The 23,388-nt window shown below is 37.6% G+C and overlaps 1 protein-coding gene across 1 annotated transcript in view; it reads right to left on the reverse strand.

Moving 5' to 3' along the window:
- The window catches only part of LOC128863657 (cGMP-dependent protein kinase 1), a 62,003-nt gene that overhangs the window by 11,948 nt on the left and 26,667 nt on the right, over positions 1–23,388 (reverse strand). The window contains exons 3-4 of the mRNA XM_054102916.1: positions 3,303–3,362; positions 997–2,130 (exon numbers count right to left, since the gene is read on the reverse strand). Of these exons, the coding sequence (XP_053958891.1) occupies positions 997–2,130; positions 3,303–3,362 (1,194 nt within the window). The remainder of the gene's footprint in view (positions 1–996; positions 2,131–3,302; positions 3,363–23,388) is intronic.

A 23,388-nucleotide genomic window follows, 5' to 3' on the forward strand; every position in this document is an offset into this window, starting at 1 on the left:
AGAAGCTGTGTATTCTTGTATGTGGCATCTGAGATCAGTTCGGTACTTGTTGATAGCAAATTAATTTAAAATAAGCTAGAAAAAACTGCTGCATTCACATTTTAAAGTAAAAAGAAACGTAATCAAATATTTGCTACGAACTCCGAAATTAATGCAATATTTCTGCTGAGATAAATTACGGCTTACAGCTTTCGTGGTCATAATTAGTACTAAGAATACAGAGTGCATGAACGCACATTAAAATAGTAGCTAAGTTCGACCGGAAATGGTTAGCAAGTGCGAAACTAGTATAACAGTGGTGAAACTGTCCTATGTACATAAATAAGTACTTGAATTCGCAGTGTGAAAACTTTTATGTTTGAGTAAGAAAAGTTTACTGAAAATTGTCCATGTGTACCTTTTCGTGGGCCGTTGGTTACACAATTTCAATTTAACTATATTCGCATCCATTCCTTCGGCACCTGCATATAAATTCACCTAAATACAAAGTTCGTATTTCAATCTCTTCCTTCGAAACTTTAAGGCAAATCACTATTTATGTTTAAATTTCCAATTTCAATCACACAAACTCCCGCATACAGATTGGTGCGCCCCTCTGTATACAAGCTTTCACACGCACGAAAGCACAAAGGCCTTTTTCATCAGCGCCACAAAGCCCATTGTCAACAATACGAGTAACTAGCGAGCTATAATAGACACTTTTCGAAACTCATTTGCGGCGAGCTGTGTTGATTTACGCTGTTAGCACAAAAGCTTTGCTGGCCGCCAAAAACTCCACAACCAAGACTTTGCTGTGAAATTTCCAAACTGCCTCAAATTGTTGAACATATTTGCCTACTACCTGCAGCATGTCAATTTAACTCACGAAATGCTAAAAACACTAAACACACACACGCGCGCATTTGCATATGTGTTTGTGCATTGAGCTACATAAATACAAACCATTTCCCTCCAAAGTAGTTGCTCATACCCTTTACACAAATATTGTGCGCTTACTTTGTCATTTGTTGCACCATTCGTTGTTGTTGTCGTTGTAGTGGTGGCAAACTCGGCGTTGGCACTGATGCCACCCTCCTCGATGTGTGGCGTTGCAGCGCCATTAATAGCGGCCGCAGAGCTGCGTTTCATTTTGTTGCTACGCAACGAAAGCAACGAAGCGCACGATGAATTAGCGGTGAGCAGCTGTGGTGGCAATGGCGGTGGCGTCGGTATATGAACATCATCCGCAGGTGGTTCGTTGCCGGTGTTACGCATTTTTCGCCAACTTTTCGAACGCGATTTACGATTAGGTTGTGGACCGTATAGGGTTGGTGAGGAGCAGCAGCTGGCAGTGCGATTGGAGTTGCGAAGCGTATTTGTTTCACTGTTGGTTGTTGGAGGGAGGGACAGTAGTGGAGCGCTGGCACTATTATCTGTGACATCACCATTTTGAAATTGTCTCCTGTGTTGTAGTTGCTGCTGCTGCTGCATGCCATGCGCTGTCACCTCTTTTAGGCTGCGATAGCTGCCCGCATCTAAGGAACGCCCGGACATAGTGTCCTCCTCTTGCGCCTGCTGGCCAATAAAGAAGCGTACGGCCAGCGAGGAGACCGAGTTCGGTGTGGTGGGTGTATCCAGGTCACCGGAGTTGCTTTTATAGCCATCAACTTGGTTATCGTTGACATGAAGTGCTACCAGATTTTCTTTTGCCGCACCAACTACTATTTCACCCTTTTCATTTCCCTTCGCCTGCCGCTCCTCTTGCTCCTCCTCCTCCGCTTCTCCTAAATTTGGCGCATCGCTGGGCAAGGCAGTCGGCCGTCGTCCTTTGACAGGTTTTAGTTTCAGTAGGGTGCCTCCAGCAGCAAGTGTTGAGTTGTTACTGCTGCCGTTGTTGTTATTGTTGGCGCTATTGTTGCGGCTGAGGTTGTTTGCTTTGTTGGAAATGAATTTTTTCGGCCCAAAACTGTTGACATTGTTTATCAAGTTGCCATTTTCGCTGTTACTACTTATGTTGTTCGCGTTGTTGTTGCTGTTGCTGTTGTAGTTGCTGCTGGTATTGTAGTTACTACTGACATTGTTGCTAATGCGATTGTTTCGGTTGTCAATGATTTGCTCCTGTGATTTTCGCTGCTGCTGCGTCCTTGTTTGCTGTTATGTCATTTTCGTGCATTTTCAGTTCAAGTTGTGTTGAGTTGAGTGGTTTCGTGAATTCGTGCGTTGTTATTTGTGTTGGCGGTGTTGTTGTTGGGTAGGTGTAGTTAGGCAAAGGAACACGCACACAAACGCAAATCACATAAAAGTGCAGCGCGTATGCAGTTGACAGTTTCGAGTGAGTTTGCAGAGGATAATAGGCGTTATTGTGTGGTCGTTAGTTTATTATTGTTGTTTTTGTTGTTAGTAAAGTGATAGCATAGAAAGAAATGCGGAAGGTGGTAATGGTGCAGGTAACGGTAGTTGAGTTGTAGTTAGATTTGAGTAGTTGGAGAATAGATTTAACGGGTGGTTAGTATACAAATACACATACATATGTACACACACATACATATAAAGGTAGACAAATTTAAATTAAAAAAATTAAAAAAAAAATAAAACAAAAAAATAAAAAAGTAAAAAATTACGTTTTATATAAAGGGTGGTTAAAATTTAAAGGCCGATGTTGAATGTGAACCACACCTAAACGTCAAGCTTTATTCTGCACATTTGACATTTTTTAATTTCGGACTAACTCAATTTGAACCATGTAAAGATACACAATCGAGCAACGCGTTAAAGTTATTCGCGCTTATTATGAAAACGGGCGTTCAAATCAAAAAGCATATCGCGCACTTCGTGATTTTTTCAGTAAATTTAATCGTCCAAATGTGCGTACAATCGGAAAAATTGTGCAAAAGTTTGAGCAAACCGGGTCTGTAGGAGATGTGAAAACACCAGTGCATGCTCGTACAGCTCGTACTGCAGAAAATATTGCTGAGCCGTCCACCTCAACTCGTCGTCGTGCCCAACAATTGCACGTCTCACGCTCGTCGTTGATGAATTTTATGCATAAAGACTTGTATTTACACGCTTATAAGATGCAATTGACTCAAGAAGCCTCTTGACCATTTCAAGCGTCGAAGAAAATCATCTTCAGTGATGAGGCACATTTTCACCTCAGTGGAATCGTCAATAGGCAGAATTGCCGCATTTGGGCGAATGATAATCCAAGAGTGATTGCCGATAAATCAATGCACCCACAAAGAGTGACTGTTTGGTGCGGTTTATCGGCCGGCGCGTGCACTAATGCATAAATGTAATTTTTTTTTTTCAACAATTTCACTTACCTCACTAGTTTTTGGTGCGAATAGCGCCGACTCTTCGCGTCTTATGTAACGGCCGATTTGCTGAAATTAAAGAATAGAAAAATATTTGTTGAATGTGAACAGTTAAATTTCTCTGATAGTGAAATTTGTGTGCTGGGTAAGAGCTGTGAGTTAGGTATGCAGTAAAGGAGTTTGAGTTGAATAGTTTTGTTGAAGCAAATGAACTCGTTCGCTTATTTAAAACAGTAAAAATTTAAAAGTAATTAGTAAAGATGCTTCATTGTTTTATAGAATTTGAAATCTTTATATAATTGAAATCTAATTGAAAATCTATCTGTAGAGTAAAGTCGGATATTGTGGGCACCGTAATGTAAGGCCATAACCGTAATGAAAAAGCGATATTTTTTTCTTTCTAACAGATATTGAATTATCTTTAAATTTTAAGGCAAAATATACCCTAATATAATCGTGCTCGTCTGATAATATAGAAATACTGAAACCACCTTAAAATTTGATGAAAAGAAAAATGGTGGGTATTCGGGTAAAGTGGGCCACTAGATAAAATCACCAAAAACAATTAAGAGTTAGTAATAAGCCAATGAATTTATTCATATATATTGGTTGACTCTTTGAAAAAAAATTATTAAACTTAGGTAAATATAAATTCACATTCTGTATAGCAGATGGTGGAAATTTGTGTTTCTCATACTCTGGCTCAAGTAAATCGAAACACATCTTTACATTTTCTTTTGTGAATTCATTGCTCTATTAAATTACCATTGGAGAGCGAAAACTAAGCCCATTTTTTGTGCCTGTGCAGGAATCCATGCAGCCAATCTTTCCCTGCACATTGCTTATGGACCAAAAATTGTTGGCACTTTATTTCTTTTCGCCAATTAAAACGCCAGTGAACGAATATCGTGTCCTGTGAGGCCGCAAAGTTTTGATTCCATTTCTAATGTATATTTTACAATGTATTTTTCTGTAGCTTCGTCCAGTATTGGCTTACGTTCAAGAGGGGGTTTTAAAAGCAGCATCACTCCTTGTCATTCTTTGCAATGTAAAACGCCGCACATCAAAAGTCTTTGATGCAAAAACCGTGCCCATCTAATCATTCCTAACAGCTACAATGGCTTTTTTCATCATACTGGGGTCCCATTTCCTTATTTCTCTATTTTTGGGAAATACAAAATAGGAAATTTAACGATAATTAGGAAAATACTAAGGGAGTAATGTAGTAGGCTACTAGTTCACAATACCCAACGCTGACTAGCCCACATTAGCCACAGTACCACTTTCAAGAACAAAATATTACAAACTTTTGTTTAAATAATTTAAAAAGAGTTTCTTAGCGCATTAAAAAATGCAGAATAGTTTAATAATTCTATCTGAACTTTCACACTCTAAAAATAATCACTTGCTAAAAAATACCATTAATATTACACGACACTAAAAACCAAATCGACTGCACTTCACAAAATATTTTGATTAACTGCCCATCATTAAAGAGTCCAATTCAAAAGAACGACCAGCGTAAAACATCCGTTATATGAATTTTGAAGTTCAGAAGCAATATTTCCTGTACATGTTCGTTGTTATGAAAAATACAGACGCTGACCACATTACACGAATAGCCCACAATACCCGATCTTACTCTATATATTGTGAAGGTAAGTTTGGCAGTCGCATCTCTCATAGGAACAGCATTGCCACATAGGCCACGAAATGAGACCGTTGTGAGCCGCAGGGGCTCGGCTACATTTCTCCTTCTAGATTTGATTTAGATGAGCTTTGGACAACCTTGATAGGTTGTTGATACCTAAAGTATCATCAGATCATCCATATTAATTAAGAGGTAGTATTTGAATATCGGTTCCTGCTTGTGGATAGAGCCGGGCATATGAAAAAAAGTTGTTGAATTGTTTCCAACTCCTCCTCATTGCTATATTATGAACGATTCCAGGGTATGATCATCTCTCATCTACGTCACGTGAGTACAACTCCAATAGTGTACAACTTGACCGCAATGTCAATGACCGAATTGGACTGCCACCAATTTTTTATTTTTCTTATTTTCGCTCAAAATAATCTCTGACTTGCCTATTTCTTTGGCTTTGAAGAGTAAAGTAAAAAAAAAAAATAACGCAACCGAACTCCCCAAGTACTGACCCCTTACGTACCCTCATAATTTTTTAATGCGCTAGATCGGCTCTATAATAGTTTCATTTAAGGGGTTACATATGTCCAGAATTTTCAAATAATCGGTTTTTTTTATAATATAGATTATTATTCTTTATAGTTTTAGGCGTAGTTTGGTAGAAGTCGATTGGGAAAATTCCTCCTAGATACAAAGTTACGGTAGAAAATGTAACTGCCCGACGAGAGTTTGATACACAGGCAGACGCAGGCGCCTCGTTTGAGGCAGTTGGCCGTTTAAACTCGTTTCTGTCGAAGCAACTTTTCCGGCACGGGCTGCATGATAACTCATACAGTTTTTAATATTATGTGGTTTTATTTTAAATATTTGAAAGTATTTTCTCTATAGATTTGATTTTTGATATTTTTATTATAATACACAATTTTATAAATATAATAAAAGTGTGTCATTTATGACGTAAAGCGCACACCTTTTTTTAAAATGCCGTAAATTGCAAAATTTTTCGAAATCCAAAAATCCGGCTCGACAGACTATAACTACAACTTCATTTTATAAGAAATTTTTCACGTTTTACAGATCCATCAACATTTCAATCAGAAATGTTGCAGACCGTGGAGCAACTTTTTTCATTGTACTTTGGGTCACGTGATTTTTTATGTACTAATTTTTGTAAAGAAAAGTTAAAATACATTTTTTTATAAAGTTTAAGTAGCAATAAACAATGTAAGCAATTTTTTATATTCATTTCTCTTGTTATCCCTTGTTAAAACTGTTTTCCTTTAGCGCATTTTTGGCGCTGCTGGACGTATGTAACCCCTTTATAAAGTCTATACTGATTTTTCTGCAGCAAAACACAAAATCTCAACATCCTAAATTATCAAAGAAAAATAATTTACAAAGTGGCGCAAAATTAATCATCCAATTAGTTTGAAATAATTTTTTTAATAATTAAAAAACATTATTTTGAGCTATGGAAATCTTTGATTTTTGCTTTTATGCCCTTCATTGTTTGTCTGTTGTATACTGCAGCTGACTAGTTCACAAGTGTCGAATATGATGGACGTATGACGCTATTTGCAAAAATATTAATCATCCAATAGGGTGACTGTTTTTGCGCGACTGTGTATGTATATGTATATAATTTTCATTTCAAGCTCAAAGTTGGTTCAAGGTTGGTTATGGCGTACTTTCAAAGAAATTACAGGGTCCGGCACTCGAAGTGTAACGAATTAAAATGACCATAAATTTAATTAGGAAATTTACTTTTATTCACTTCAAAGTAAAATATGTGTGAAAATAATATAAAATTAAGAACCAATTTACTTTGGCTCGATATAACCACCTTTTGCCTTGACTATGACTTTGAAACGGTCCAGAAACGAATCGCAAGCTGCCCGAATGTGACTTGCAGGTATTTTGGCTCACTCGCGGACAATGGCTTTTTTCAGCGCCTCGAGACTGGTGAGTCCCTTAGTTCGGACTTTGCTCTCCAAATTCGCCCAAAGGGAATAATCAATCGGATTCGGGACTGGTGAATTTGAGAGCCATGGTGTGGAAGTTATGAAGTTCGGAGCGTTGTTTTTCAGCCATTCTTGGTTCACTCGAACTTTGTGAGACGGTGCTGAGTCCTGTTGAAACGTCCATGGTCTGCAACCAAAATGTTTGTTAGGACTTGAACTACCAGTTCGACTATCAGACTACTGGAACCTTTATCAGGCAGAAATTCTTGCTATAAAAGAAGTGGGCTTCGTATCTAATAAATATAAATATATTCTCGGCTAGCCAGGCGGCTATTAAACCAATGAATGCGGCTATACTAAGATTGAAGGTTGCATAGGAATGCCGGGCAGCTCTAAATGATATTAGCGGCGTATACAGGGTGGCTGATGAATTTTGTTACATTAAGAAACTCAAATAACTTTTTTTTTAGTGTATGGAATTCATTTATTTTTTTTTTCAAGTTGAAGGTCATTAAATTTTATTAAATGTAGCTTAACTAGTTTTAAAAATAATTGAATTTAAATGCCCCCCATGCTCGTTGACACAAGTGCGGCATCTTAGTAAAAAGTTGTTCATTGCTGCTTTGAGAGTTGCGACAGGAATAGCCGCAATTGTTGCCCGAATGGATTGTTTTAGCTCATCCAAATTTGTTGGCTTTGTTTTATAAACTTCTTGTTTACATAAACCCCACAAGAAAAAGTCAGGTGCAGTAAGGTCAGGCGACCTGGGGGGCCAACGAAATTCGGAGTTTCTTGAAATCAGTTTATTGGGAAATTTTCGTCGCAACTCTGTCATATGTGAGACGTTGCCCCATCTTGTTGAAACCACACTGAGTTGAAAGGAATTCTCTTTCGGCGTAGTTCTGGAATAACGGTCTCCAGTAACCGTAACGGTGTGACCATTTTCTTCAAAAAAATAAAGCCCGACAATACAGCGTGAAGAAACCGCACACCACACTGTCACGCGAAGAGGATGCAATTCCGTCTCGTGGAGTATCTGTGGGTTAGAAGTACTCCATATTCGACAATTTTGTTTGTTCACATGTTTTGGTCTTCTTCCACCATTTGCAGGATCTTCTGGCAAAATTCCAAGCGAATCGGCAAGTCTGCTGCATTCAGTTTGTTAACCATTTGAATTTTGTAGGGAAATAAGTCTAAATCTTTGTGCATTATTGTTTGCAAAGACTGTCGGCTGACACCAAGTTGAGCAGATAAGCTTCTTGTTGAAACCCTTGGATTGCTTTGTATAGCTGCAGCTACAGCAGCGATCGTTTCCTCCGTCCGAACTAGAGGGTTTCGATGATAAGGCCTTCTTGCGACTGTTCCTTGCTCAGCAAAATTATTCACCAGTCTCATTATGGTCCATCTGCTCGGGGGATCGCCGCCAAACATCCGCCTGTACTCTCTCGGTACCAAAACTACGGACTCCAGTGCGTGATAGCGGCGGACTATCCAAATTCTTGTTTGCGTGTCCCAGTTATCCATTTTAATAAATTTTAAAGATCAATCTGCAAATTAAAACAAAAATGGAACAGATAACTTAAAAAGAAAAAAAGTTATTCAATTTTTTTTGGTAGCGGCTTTCATCAGCCACCCTGTATATATATAATTGGCGCGTACACCCTTTTTGGGTGTTTGGCCGAGCTCCTCCTCCTAATTGTGGTGTGCGTCTTGATGTTGTTCCACAAAATGGAGGGACCTACAGTTTTAAGCCGACTCCAAACGGCAGATATTTTTATGAGGAGCTTTTTCATGGCAGTAATACACTTGGAGGTTTGCCATTGCTTGCCGAGGGTAGCCATTTCACCTAACTTAACCTAATAATCGGTTTTTGGCTATTTGGCAGCCATTCCTTGAAACTAGGAGTTTACTCCCATGAATATATATTTGAGAGAGAGAGGAAGAAACAGTTGATCATTATATTTGCAAGTCTCCTGTCTTAGCTAAAATCAGAGCAGGTTTTCTGGGCAGATACTCTTTCAATTTTCATACGGAACTGTTCGGGTGGGGATTGGAACATTCTTGTACTTCATAAGAGCCACAAAATGGTTTCGCGAAGAAAAATAAATGAGGCGCCGGTATTACACAGTGGTATCACAAAGGCCCTATAAGGTTTAAGTGAGCTGGTGGTATACACCGACTATCACCACGACCTAACCTCAGCTCAAAGTTCACCTTCATCCCGAAAATGATGTTACTGCGTTACAAAAATAACAAAAAATGCCATACGAATATTATTCTTTTTAATATCTCTGCGATGTGATAAACGAAATGATTGATGAAATGTAATATTTAAAATATGTTTACGATTTCTTTTAGAATTCCCCAATGTATAGAAAATATATAAAATTTCTACATAATTGATAGTCAATTTTTATCTAATCAATGTTCAAAATTAAATGCCATCAAATCGTTCAGTCATCTCATGCTTTCGTATACTTCAATACTATTTACATTATAAATGTGCGCACAAGTGTGTTTTTTTTTTTGTTTTTTTTGTTAACGAAGGGGCGCACAAGTGTGTGTAAATATATATGCGTATGTGTGCATGAAGACACTTAAGCGTGTAATATGTCATCCTTCGACCTTGAGGTTAACTGCCTTTCTTTGTTTTCCTTAGATCAACAATGAATGTGAAGAAGAAATTAAATAAAATATAAAATAGCAATGAAGCCATCGTAACCACCTTCCCGCATTGCATTCTGACACACAATCATACGCACATCAGAATGTACATACACTTGCATGCGTCTATAAATGGCTTTGTGAGTTTGAGTGCCTCTGCAGTTTGTGATTTCATTTGACAACGATCCATCATTGACAACGCATCACCCACGTACTCCGTACACCTTTCTACCACACCTATTTATTGTTATTGGCTTTATTGTAGGCAGCCACATTGCTTTATATACATACATACAAACAAACAAATCGACTCATAAAATTGACAGACATGTGATAAAAAATTGATTGCTTTCAGATATGCGTTTATGTGTGTGTGTGTGTGTGAGTGAGTCTATATGTCCAACTGCATGGGTGTACGCACCGTTTAAGTTGCTGTATTTACACAACTCGCTATCAGTGAATTGTTGTGGAGTTTGTTTTTTATTTCTGTTGTTTTTGTTGCTTATGCAAAGTTGAAGAATGAAAAATGAGAAAAGTATTAAGAAAGGAAGGCAACATTTTCTTTCTGTTAACTCGGTTGATATTTTTGTTCTTTACTTTTTATTGCTCGAAAGTGATAGATAACGGACTTGTTATCACGCGTGACAAATAATAAAATGTGTGACATTGACTTCTTGTGCGAAAAGTGCAAAAAGTATTTTGCAAATTTATTTTACTGCTGCATTGTTGAATGAGCAAAGTTACGTATTTGGTTCATAAAAAAAAATTGTTGTAATAAACCATTGGAATTATTACGAAATTTTAACGTGCGATAGCTAAGTGCGAAAGTATTATTATGTATTTAATTTTCTAACTTGAAATATTTTTTAATATGCAGCTGAGTAGGAGTGGAATTTCAATTTTAAAGGAATTTACATGTTCAAAAATAATTGAACCCTAATCTCCTAAAGTGAGCCTTTCAGTCTCACTTTGAAATTTACGTATTCATTATTCCCGCACCAAATAATATTTTGATTTAAAATTTTGGGTATTCCTCCAACTGATTTTAATTGTTATGACGTATTTATAATTTTTTGGATTGTATACGTATTTTTACCATTTTTTTGCGATCCTACAAAATTGTAACGTAAATCCTAAAGTGAGCCTGAGGGACTCACTCTTCGCAAGGTTCATGGTTAATGGTTATAAAGGGTTAATGTATCGGTCTTTAGCACTGCGACCATATTGATCTATTGTGCACCCTATGCTGTCTATTGACTGTTAAGTATGCTTATGAATTGTACCAGCTCCTTCTGAGGGAGTGATTGAAGGTCTTCATCTGTAAGCATGAACTTGTTTAAAAACCTTTTCCTTCTATGCGTCAACCCCGGACATTCGATAATGAGATGTTCTATAGACTCCTCATCTTGGCAGCAAAATCTGCAGGTGCAGGTGTTAGTTATGCCTAATTTATGTAAGTGTTTGTTGCAGGTGAAGTGACCCGTGAGGGCGCCTGTGAGAGTGCGAATGCTCTTTTTGTTTAACGTGAGGGTCATGTTAGCTCTTTTAGCGTTGAAACTTAGGAGCTTTTTGGAGTGTCTAAGACCCTCTACGTTGTTCCAATGCTGATTTATTAGAGTTTTTGCCCAGTACTTTACTTTTTTGTTTTAGGCTATTTTTGTTAAATCCGAACATGGGACTAGGTCCGATGAAATTTACATCTTCCCCTTTTTTGGCTTGAAAGTCTGCCTTTTCGTTGCCGTCATATCCCTCATGTGCCGGTACCCAAATTAATGAGACATTGTTTTTGGATGCCAGGTTATTGAGTGCCTTGTGGCATTCTAAGAGGGTTTTTGAGTTGTAGGCATAGCTATCTAAAGCTTTTAGAACTGATTGGCTGTCCGAGAGCATTATAATCTTTACTCTCTTGTGGTTTCTACGTTGCATGATGTTTGCTGCTTCAATTATTGCGTATAGTTCCGCTTGGAAGATAGTGGTGTCCCTGGTGAGAGTGAATGATTTGTGGATTCTGGGCCCCACTACTCCTGCTCCTACACCATAAAGAGTTTTTGGTCCATCAGTCTACCATTTTTGTGAACCATCATTCATCCATTTCGGGTTTGTTTTCCACTCGATCCTCTCAGGAATGGTAACTGTCTATCCTTTTGTGAAACAGAGGGTTAGGTCAATGTGGTCTGAAACTTGAGCCATGCTTATGGTGTTTTTGGTGTTTTATTTAGGATATTTAGGTGACCGGTGAGGTTGCCCAATTTGAAATTTTCTTTCATGTGTAGCATGAGTGCTTGCGTAGCTGCTTCCTCTTGGATTGCTATATAAAGTGGTGGGAGATTAAGGAGTGCTTCCATGCCAGCTGTTGGGGTAGTTCTCATAGCCCCTGTGATGCATAGGCAAGCAAGCCTTTGTACTTTTCCCAGTTTGGTTATCGCTGTTTGTTGGATAGATTTGCTCCACCATACTAGTGCCCCACACAGTATGATTGGTCTAACCATTTGGGTGTATATCCAGAGGGCCATACTAGGGCTGAGGCCCCAGGATCTCCCTAGTAATTGTTTGGTTGTCCATAAGGATTTCGTGGCTTTTTTTGTTATATTATTTATATGTGATTCCCAAGTGAGTTTTTTATCTAAGGTTAAATCTAAATACTTGACCTCTTCCTTTAGTTCTATCACTGTTTCATTTATTTTCAATACAGGAAACTCCAACTTTCTTTTTCTTGTGAAGGGGATAATTGAGGTTTTGTTAGTGTTGATCGACAGCCCCTCCTTTTTACACCATTCTCATGTTGCGTTCCAGGCATTTTGCATTAAGTCTGTTAGTGTCCTTTCATGGTTGCCTTTTATTATAACAGATATGTCATCTGCATAACCAATGGTTATAAATCCCTTATAGTTTAGGTGCTGCACCAAGTCATCAACTAGTAGGGACCATGACAGTGGAGAAAGAACTCCTCCTTGCGGACATCCCTTTACTGTTGTGACATTAAGTTCAGCTTGGCCTAACGAGGCTTTAATAATCCTCTGATTAAGCATTTGGCTTATCCAATGTGTTAATATTGGGTTTGCACCTCTTTTCTCGAGTGCTGTTTCCATGGATTTGTAATTTGCGTTGTCGGAGGCTCCTTCTATGTCCATAACGGAACAGAGGGCTATTCCTTTTTGATTTAGAGCCTTTTCTATATTGACAACGAGTGTGTGCAGTGCTGTGACTGTGGATTTCCCTCTTTGGTAAGCAAATTGCAGCTTATGGAGGGGTTTTTGAAGATTACTTCTTCTCTTAGATGGTATTAAAGTAGTTTTTCCATTGTCTTTAACATAAACGACGATAGACTGATTGGTCTGTAAGATTTTGGAGAATCAGGGGGCTTGTTACCTCCCTTAGGAATAAATATTACCTTCACTTTCCTCCATATCTTTGGAATGTATTCCAATATTAGACTAGCTCTGAAGATTTTCACCATGACTCGGATCAGTTCCACAGTGCCTTTGGATAGAAGTGCTGGGAATAATCCATCCGGGCCTGGTGATTTAAAGGGCTTGAAGGAGTTAATTGCCCACTCTACCCTTTCAAAATTTTTGATTTTGTTGACAAATGAGACCGTCGATCTCCGTTGATGGTGATAGGTCATGACTTTTACAATCTGGGGAGTGAGTCTTTAGAAGAAGCTGTAGTGTTTCTAAGAATGTGTTGGTAATAGTTCCGTTTGGACCTTTTAGTGTGCCTATGGGACTTGAGTCACCTTTGGATAGTGATTTTTGAATTCTGGCTGTTGCTGGAGTATCTTTTAGATCCTCACAGAAGTTTTTCCAAGATTTTCGTTTGAACTTCTTTAGTTCTTTGTTATAGTTAGTCAGGGATTTCCTATACTCGTCCCATTTATTTGTTTTCTTTGCAGTGTTGAATAATTTCCTCGTTGCTTTCCGAAGTTTGTCAAGTTCATTGTTCCACCAGGGGACCCTCTTCGTGGAGGATTTAATTTTTAGTGGACAACTGTCTTGGTATGAGGCTATAATTCAGTCAGTCATGTCTGTTACTGCCTTTTCTAGCTCCTCTGTTGATGTTATTTTGCTTACGCTGTTATTAAGCTAAGCCGAAAGACATTCATTGTATTTAATATAATAAAAAAATTAATAATTATTTTTCAATAATTTTCAAAATTTTTTTAAGTAAAGGTTTATCGAATTATTATTTTGGTTTTGTGATAAAGGAAGGTGTATCCTTTTTTATGTTAATTTTTGCTTAATTTATAATTATTTTATTTATGTTTTGTATAAGTTTTTCCACATTTGCCTAGTGAAATGAAAAGGGGAGATTAAATAACATGAATTGGTAATTACTTTATAAAGAATTTGCGCAAAAGCATGTTTTTCTCATGTGAATTCTATAGAAGACTTCAAAGAGAAACAGAATGAGTACATATGAAAAAAAAAAAAAATAAATAAAAAAATAAATGTCTAATTTTATGCCGTTAAGCAAATTTAATAACATCAAAAAACATTTTTGTTGGGCCTTTCTGCCATACATTTCATATATTCGTACTCAAAAGAAATGCATTAATGACAAAAATAAATCAAATTTCATAAAACAGATTTCATTTGCATATTTCAATATATGAGGTAAAATACCTGCAATCTGTTTTTTTATTACTTCGAGCATTTGAACTGAAAATTTCGTTGCGTTTCATGACACATTTTCAAATTTTAAATTGCTCCTCCCCAAGGTACTCCTGCGGTGAAAACTAATAATAAAAACCTCATACAGAAGTTCACATTTTAAATCATTCACCATATGATTCTCCCAATCATCACATATGGGCCGTAAATCTTCGACATTCTTCCCTTTGGGAGAAATCACATCACTCATACGACCCGTTACACCGTACCAAATGTGCCGACATCCATACAAATACCTTAACAAGCTTGCATGCGCACACGTTTAAGAACACTTGCTCATCTTTTTATTCCCCAGGAAATCCACTAGCTTCGCATACTAAATCAAATGCCGCAGTGAGAATACTGATAATCTGCCAAACGGGAGGAGCAGGCAACTTCGCACAACCTCTCGCACAATAAACGTTAAGTTGCATTAACTTTAATTCCCCTGTGAAAGTGCAAACGTGTTTGTGGAGTGCCTGATACATATTTTGCTGAATGTGTGAGTAAGTTGCGCTCACACAGCCACTCATAAATATAATTTGATTTTTGGTTGCTAGTGAAATATTTTTATTGCGACACAATAAATGTATCAAATGGAAATGGTAGGTGTGAAGAGAGGTTTCATGTGCTTATCCATCTATCCAAAAACATAGGTATGTGTGTGCAAAATGTCGGTACATAGGTCTCTTATTATAGACACACCTTGTTTGACGATTTTATGTGTGTATGTATGCTTGTGATTTAATGCGTAAATATGCAATGATTTTGCCCTTCCTATTTATTTTTCCTTATAAAAATGTATTATAGGCGCACGTGCATCAACAGTTGGTTGTATATCTTCCACACTTGGTTTTTGTTAACATTTCATTAGAAGAGCTACTCAATTTTTGTCCTATTATTCGTCTCTATTCTTTGTGTCTGTAATTGCTCGTACGGATTAATTTCGTCAGAATTCGTTAATAAATTTGTTTACAAATTTCTAACAGTTTGTCCCCAAGATTAGCCATCTCAAATAAAGGATGGTTTAGTTTCAAGGGCCGGTGTTGATTTTGAATTAAATACAATTTTTTTAAAAACTTATCATAATTTCTCTTTATTATAAAAATATTGGTATAACTCAATTACGTATGAAGCAAAATATCAGCCAACTGGCTGCCGTGGTCTCGGCGGCACACCTCCATCCGATGGTCCAAGTTTTCGAAGACGCTGAGGCATAATTGAGATTCTATGCCGTTAATGTGCCGAATCATCTCATCCTTTAGCTCTTGAGTTGTTGCTGGCTTATCGATGTGGATCTTTTCTTTCCAATAACCCCAAAGAAAGAAGTGCAGCAGTGTCGTTGACGTTTAGGTGTGGTTCACATTCAACATCGGCCCCTGAAATTTAACCAGCCTTTATAAAGCATTTCCGGCGAACTCATGGCGTTCGATTACATTAGTTTAGAGCCAAAAAAATATAAAACCTGATCATCCAATTCCCATGAGAAATTTATCGGTGAGCCCGAAAATATATATCATTTCTTTTTTCTGTCACTTAATTGTCACAATAACGCCAAACAACGATTTGGGAATAGAGATAAAAAATAGATCAGAAACATTTCTTATACCTCAGTCTGCTAATCGATGAAAATTATTCTCCAAATTAAAGGCCACTAATTTGTACTTGTGCAGCTAAAAATAACTAAAGGAGGCAATAGAAACTTTCCTCAATGCCGTTACACCAGCGCACCGCTAATGCACGAGAAGTAGAGAGCTTCGATCGTTGGCACGGACAGAAAGTCCCAGCACCATCACTCACTCTTTACTTCGAAAAACTGTGCAGGGTGACACAACAAATTCATGGAGTAGCGCTGTTCTTAGGCGGTGATAGATTGCAGCCCATCACTTAAGGGGTTATACGCAGTTATGAAGCAAATAAAAGACGGGTTGTCAAGGATTTCTTCAGAAAGGAAACTTCAGAATATTTTAATTTAAAAATTTGTGACGGTTATAAAAGCATCCTTCAAGAACGTAACAAAATTTTTTATTTATGAAAATGTTGATTATAGAGCGCGCTGCAGGCGATTTCTGGAACCTCCTTTAAAAAAAGACGATTTACGGTGTACATCGTAACTCAGGATTGGATTATCTGAAATCAAAAAACCAAACAAATTTTGTTAATATATTAGATTATCTAGTAATTAATCGTTCGGCTAATCAAAATAGTGAATTTTCACAAAATGGCAGCTTTTAAAAGAAATGATTTCGATTTTTACGTTAAAATTTGGCCGTAAATTGATTATAAAATGGAAAATAAGTATCAGATTTACAAAAGGAACGATTAATTACTAGAAAATATATCTTTAAAGATTGAGTTAAAACGGTTGACCGATCAAACAAGCCGTTTTCGAGATATCGTGTACACCGACTTGAAAAATGCCGTTTTGAAAAAAACACGTTTAAAGTTTCAATACCTACCTTAAAACGTGCCGAGGCATCTCTACATATTTAGGTATAACTCCGAAAGTATTGCTTAGATCTACTTCAAATTTCGTGCGTGTACTTTTGAATATATGTACATTACAAAAATGCAATAAAAAAATCGATTTTTTTGAAAGTCATAACTGCGTATAACCCCTTAAGGTTTACAATGGCAGACTAATCACCTACCTTGTTAAATACTTACTTCGATTATAGTAACGAATACAGAAGCTTAATAGAGGCCCTCGGCTCCTCAAAGGAGTACTCAGAAGAAAAAAGAAATATAATAAAATATAAGTATATAATCCGCTTAGAAACCTTCTCTATATTATAATAAAAGTTTTGTAAAATTCTAGTTGAGGTTTTCGACGATAGGCAAATCAGTCAGTCCCTTCAGGTACTCCTCAAGGGGGTATGCTTTCCTAGTCACTGTGGAATCTGACGATGAAAGATTTAGTTGTTGCTAGATCTAGAGAAGAGGAGAATACAAGTTGTGGCCTACGTGAACGATGTTGCTATATTACAAGGAAAGAAGTTTTCAGATACTCTCTGTAGTCATGGTACAGGGTACCTTTAGACTCTAAAAGTCATGGACTAAAACATGTAGTTTAAGCTTTGATGCTCGCAAGCGGCCGCGGTAGTCTAGCCTTTTCCAAATTTCCCTACATTCCCTGTTTCTAAAAACAAAACAAAAAACCGAAACAAAAAAAAAAATCATTCCTCAAACCCACAACTTATCCTTTCCATCCTTACTCCCGTCAATAGTCAGCGCATTATTTGGATTGTGGCTGCTAAAACAAGCAAGAACAAACAGTTACACATTGCATCTGCGGCGCCAGAAAAATGTGAAACATAGATGGCGCTCCAAGCAGCAAGAAGGCGTAGTTCCTAAGCAACGATAGGTGGGCATTCCCACTATTTAGGACTGGTAGCGGCAGGCTAATCACCTACCCGGTCAGAGATCAAAATAGATTAACGAAACCAACGCAAGACTGAGTCTTGTCGAGGCTCTATGCTTTCGAAAGGAGTGAACAAGGAAAACAAATAAATTGTTCGCAAGAAACTATAAAATTCCTAGCTTTCGATCCTCGATATTGAACGGTTCAGTTCTGTCAGTCGGTGATATGGCTAGATACCTTGGCTTAATCCTAGATAAGAAACTTTCTTCGAAGCTGAACGTTCAAGATAGAGTAAAACAGGCTGCTGCAGCACTCTACTCCTACAAAATAACAGTAGGCTTAAAGTGGGGAACATCCCCCAAGACAGTCCACTGGCTTTGTACAGCTATTGGTCGATCTACGATGTGCTGGTCTGGTAGTTAACTCTTGAGAAAAAAACTTCGATCGAGATAGAGAGAACCATCTTTGCTTAAAATGAATGACAAAGGCTATTTCCTTGCATTCCGGTTACCATCGACTTTTACGAATCGGTGGATTTACATCTTGATAGGCGTTATACGATCAAATTTCCATCTAAAGAGGACTAGGAAAATGGTTTAGTATTTTATAAAAATGGAGTCAGTATATACACCGGCGGTTCTAAAGTCAATGATCAAGTGGGAGGCGGTATCTATTCGGATACTATGGGTATCAGCATACCTTTCCGCTTACCTGATCATTGCAGCGTATTCCAAGCTGAAGTTTTGGCGATTAAAGAAGGTCTTTTAGCGCTTAACAAAGACGCAATTACTGTCAGAAATGTCCACATATATTCTGATAGTCAGGCAGCTCTGAATCGCTTGAATGATAGAAACAATTAAGAATAAAGTTTTTCTCTTAACTCTACTCTGGCTGCTGAGCCCGAGTACCATACCCATACTCAGTATATCGCAACTCAATATCCTAAGTCTGATTCTGGAAAACACTCCGCAGTGTCTCCATCCAGAAGACAGGATAGGCATATCGAGCTGTCGACGACTCCCATTGCAGCCATATGCTGACCACAGGCGTTATGCCCTACGTTAACACCCACCAGTACTCTCAGGTCGGGTCGCTATTTTCCTGTTTGGTTCTTTCACAAATCACTTGGCTATTCTGCACGAGTTCAACCCAGACCAACGTCTTCTATGGGTAGACCTCATGAAGTCGTCATCCATAGCTGAATCGATGCAGCAGGCAAATAGATGGATACATGCATGGATGTAGTTACATATGAATACCATTATTTTGTAGGAAGTTTCGAAGGCAAGTAGGTATGTGTGTATGTATGCATGCTAGAACTTAAAGTGGGTATATATGCAAACACACCTGCATAGGCTTTAGAGCAGAATTGTTTTTGCACTTGTTAGGAAGAAACTCGTTCACTAGTGCGCATGTGTATCTGATTTCTTGAAGGAATGTGATGTGCTGTGACATGTGAATAAATAAGTCAAGGTTATTTGGGCATACATGCATATGTACATACATATGAAAGGAAGATGATGTTCTTGCGCTTGTGCATTATTGTTTTTCACATACAAATGTACATACATACATAAGTAATTTACCGTCGATTACATAAACTATAAATTGAAATACAACATAAAGTAAGTGGTTGATTTATCTTCAACCATTATTTTATTTCTGTAAATTTTGTCTATTTGTATTCTCTGCAAATGTTGTGAATTTATTTAGATATATGTTTTTTCTCTCTCTCATTCTCTCTCGGGTCTCTTCCTCTTTCTTTGTCTGCCTTGAAAGTTTCACTTCTGTTATGTGTACTACGCTACACGCACACTTTTTTAATGTTTTCAATTAATAGGTCTATTTATAAGTTCGTGCGGTTTTACAACAGATGGCGTAACTTGATTATTATTCCATCGATCCACATTTCCAAACATTCATTGGAGAGCTACTGTCGTAAGGCACAAACGTCAGTATAAGTTTTTTATTTGAAGCGTAAACAACAATATTTTTACCACACTTGAAAATGTCGAATTTCGTGCCAAATAATGTGTTTTTGCGGGGAATTCTTCTTCATTATTTTAATATGAAGAAAAAAGCAGCCGAAAGTCATCGTATCTTGGTGGAAGTTTATGGTGAGCATGCTCTATCTGAGCGAACGTGCCAGAAGTGGTTTGCACGCTTTAAAAGTGGTGATTTTGGCTTGGAAGACGAAGAACGCGAGGGTGCGCCGCCAAAGTTCATGGATACCGAATTGGAGGAATTGCTCGATCAAGATCCGGCTCAAACGCAAGAAGAGGTTGCAAAAACTTTGGGAGTTGATCAATCAACCATTTCCAAACGTTTAAAAGCCATGGGAATGATCCGAAAGGTAGGCCATTGGGTGCCGTATGAATTGAAGCCAAGAGGCGTTGAACGCCGTTTTATGGCATGCGAACAACTGCTTCAACGGCACAAAAGAAAGGGTTTTTTGCATCGAATTGTGACTGGCGATGAAAAGTGGGTCCATTACGACAATCCAAAACGTCGGGCAACGTATGGATACCCTGGCCATGCTTCAACATCGACGTCGGCGCAGAATATTCATGGCCTGAAGGTTATGCTGTGTATCTGGTGGGACCAGCTGGGTGTTGTGTATTATGAGCTACTGAAACCGAATGAAACGATTACGGGGGATGTCTACCGACGACAATTGATGCGTTTGAGCCGAGCACTGCGAGAAAAACGGCCGCAATACGCCGATAGACACGACAAAGTTATTTTGCAACATGACAATGCTCGGCCACATGTTGCACAAGTGGTCAAAACATACTTAGAAACGCTCAAATGGGATGTCCTACCCCACCCGCTGTATAGTCCAGACCTTGCGCCATCCGATTACTATCTCTTCCGATCGATGCAACATGGCCTGGCTGACCAGCACTTCCGTAATTACGATGAAGTCAAAAAATGGATCGATTCGTGGATTGCGGCAAAACCGACCGAATTTTTCACAAAGGGAATCCGTGAATTGCCAGAAAGATGGGAAAAAGTAGTAGTAAGCGATGGACAATATTTTGAATATTAAATTTGTAACCATTTTACGTCAATAAAGTTTCAAATTTCGAAAAAAAACCGCACGAACTTATTCATAGTCCTATTAAATTTTTCAAATTTTTAATGTTTCGTACGAACTTACTTCAGTTAGGTAGCATCTGATTTAACTTTGTTCCATTTATAAGCTCGCTAAACTCTTATACTTTGTTTACTTCTCACATTGTTGTTGTCTAGAGAGTTCAGGCGGCAACAAATCGCACGCCATTGTTTTTTTTTTGCTCTACTGCTGCTATCTTCTAGATGTGCCTTGGGCCGCACATGCAATATTATTTCAGTACAGATAGTCGCAGTACTACTCAGAGTGATTTGCGCAGGTTAAAAAACGTGAGTGCTTTGTATTGCCGGTCAGAATGCCCTTCAGCATAGTGCCGATTTACACACGGAGACATCTGGAAGGGGGCCACTGGAAATTCTCTTTTAATGTTTCATTCGCGGTCACACGGACAAAATTGTTTTCGGCAACATTTTGGCGTTTAATGCTTTGGCCTCTTTTGGTTCGGATATATGTATTCTACAACCCGCTAACATGTAAAGCGGAGAACGTTCGATTACAGTTTCTTAAATATTTCTTTGAAGAATGCAAACTACTACACATAATATTATACTCGTATATATTATTTACTCGCATACTCGAGTATATACATTTTTCTACTTAAAAAATTAAAAAAAATATTCTTCATATATAAATAATTAACTTAAAATCAACTTGAGTATATAGTAATGGGGGGAAAAATGAGAATTCAACATTAGCATACCTCATAAGTTTTTCAAATTATACCAACTTTACTAGCAAAAATAATTCTGCCTTTCCCAAGCAGCTTTGTGATGTTTGTCATCGGTGATTTCTTCCGTTCGATTGAAAACCAACACAGAACTCAGAGCTTTCTCCCACAAAAGAAGAAAACAAATGTAGCAACTGTCAAGAATTGATTCAAGATTGGAAATACGAATAAAAAACGCAAAGCGTGTCGTCAGTACGGGAGACAATTTCCCTTCTCTCTTCCCCGTCCGTCCTTCTCCACCGAACAAAATGTTTCCCCTCCAAATGTTTCCCTTTGTAAATGGGCACATATTGGCACTAAATTTTCGGCTGATATTTCTGCATTTTATGTGAAAAAAATCGATTTCCTTAAATGTTCTGAAGCTACTGTACATTATTGAAGCGCTAACTTTCCCGGCGCATAAAATGTCCAAAGGATAGCCACACTAGATTTACAAACTTACTTTTCCCAACTCTTGCTTATTTGTCATCATGTACCTACATACATACATATTTATGTATTTATCTGCGAATGAGTGCTAACATTCATTAATCTACAACCGTCAGGCATTAAGTTAGCTTTCAATTGTATACATTTGTACTTAGTTGCTTATAAAAACGGTTGATTGCATTTGTAAAAGTCTATTTTTAAAAAATGATAATATGAATGAGTTTACTCGCGGCTTATCTGAATTATGCAAATTTGCTTTGAAACTCGTGTAAGCAATTAGTTAAAAATAATTGCCATGAATCACACACTTAATCTCATACAAAATAAAGCAGTTGGGGAAAGCGTGACAACTATGTATGCACAAGTATGTACAGTGTGTATGACAAGCGCATTTCTGTTATAAAAAAATTCATAAATTCCATTGTTTACTCAAAGTTTGTTGCCAAATGAGTTTCTAAATGTAATTAATAGCCAATTCAGTCAAAGTGGTAGCCTATTTTTTTTGGCAAAAAAATTAGAACACAATTACACAAATTAGACATAATTGCTGGCTAAAAGTCTCAAAGTCTCTACACATCCTTCTCAAATGTACTATAAAATAAACTGCTTTTCTGAATGAATTATCTTTCTTTGAAATTTTTGCTTCATTAAGAATCATAAATTTTACAACCGAATTTTAAAATGACCGATCTGCCATTGCCATTCAACGACGACCTCCGTGCTTAGGATGATTCTAAGAAAAAGAAAAAAAGAAAAAAAACAACAAAATGGATGATTAATTTTGCGCCACTTTTTCCAACAGAAAAATCAAGTCGAACTCACAGAAAGTGATTATTATTAGCGTTACAAGGAATGAGTTCATTATAGCAGTTGTTTATTTTCTTTATTTTCTTGCCATTTGCTTTTTATCGCATTGAAAATAATACACGACTTTGCTGCTAAGCCCACACAAATCGCTGCTGCACGTCTTTTTCACTTAAAAGTCGTGTCAGGTTTGTGCTCTTATTGCAAAATGCTTATTTTCGAAACTTTTCAACTGAGTGTGTATAGTCTGTCGATCGCTGTAACTTTTCCTCTTCCTGTTCATGCAAGCTTGGTTATTTCCTAAAAAGCTTGAGGATCTTCTCATCGCTCGTGTTTGTGGTGGCTCTTTTCGTGCTTCTTCCAATATAGTCGCGAACATTACTTTCATCTCGAAATCTTTTAAATCTATTTTTCGCAAACTAAGTTGAAGCGTTAGTGGGACTTGTTGCCTCTGTCGCACTCATTTTCTGCCTCAATAGGATAAGTTGCAAGGAACTCATCTTCAAGCCAACAATAATTTCTAAATTGCATTTACTTATACATACAAAAAAAAAAGTGCGTGTAGCGTGGTACACATAACAGAAGTGAAACTTTCGAGGCAGACAAAGAAAGCGGGAGAGAACCGAGAGAGAATGAGAGAGAGAGAGAGAAAAAATAGATATCTAAATAAATTCATAACATTTGCAGAGAATACAAATAGACAAAATTTACAAACAACGGAG

Source organism: Anastrepha ludens, chromosome 5, assembly GCF_028408465.1.
Source record: "Anastrepha ludens isolate Willacy chromosome 5, idAnaLude1.1, whole genome shotgun sequence".
NCBI classification, from domain to species: Eukaryota; Metazoa; Arthropoda; class Insecta; order Diptera; family Tephritidae; genus Anastrepha; species Anastrepha ludens.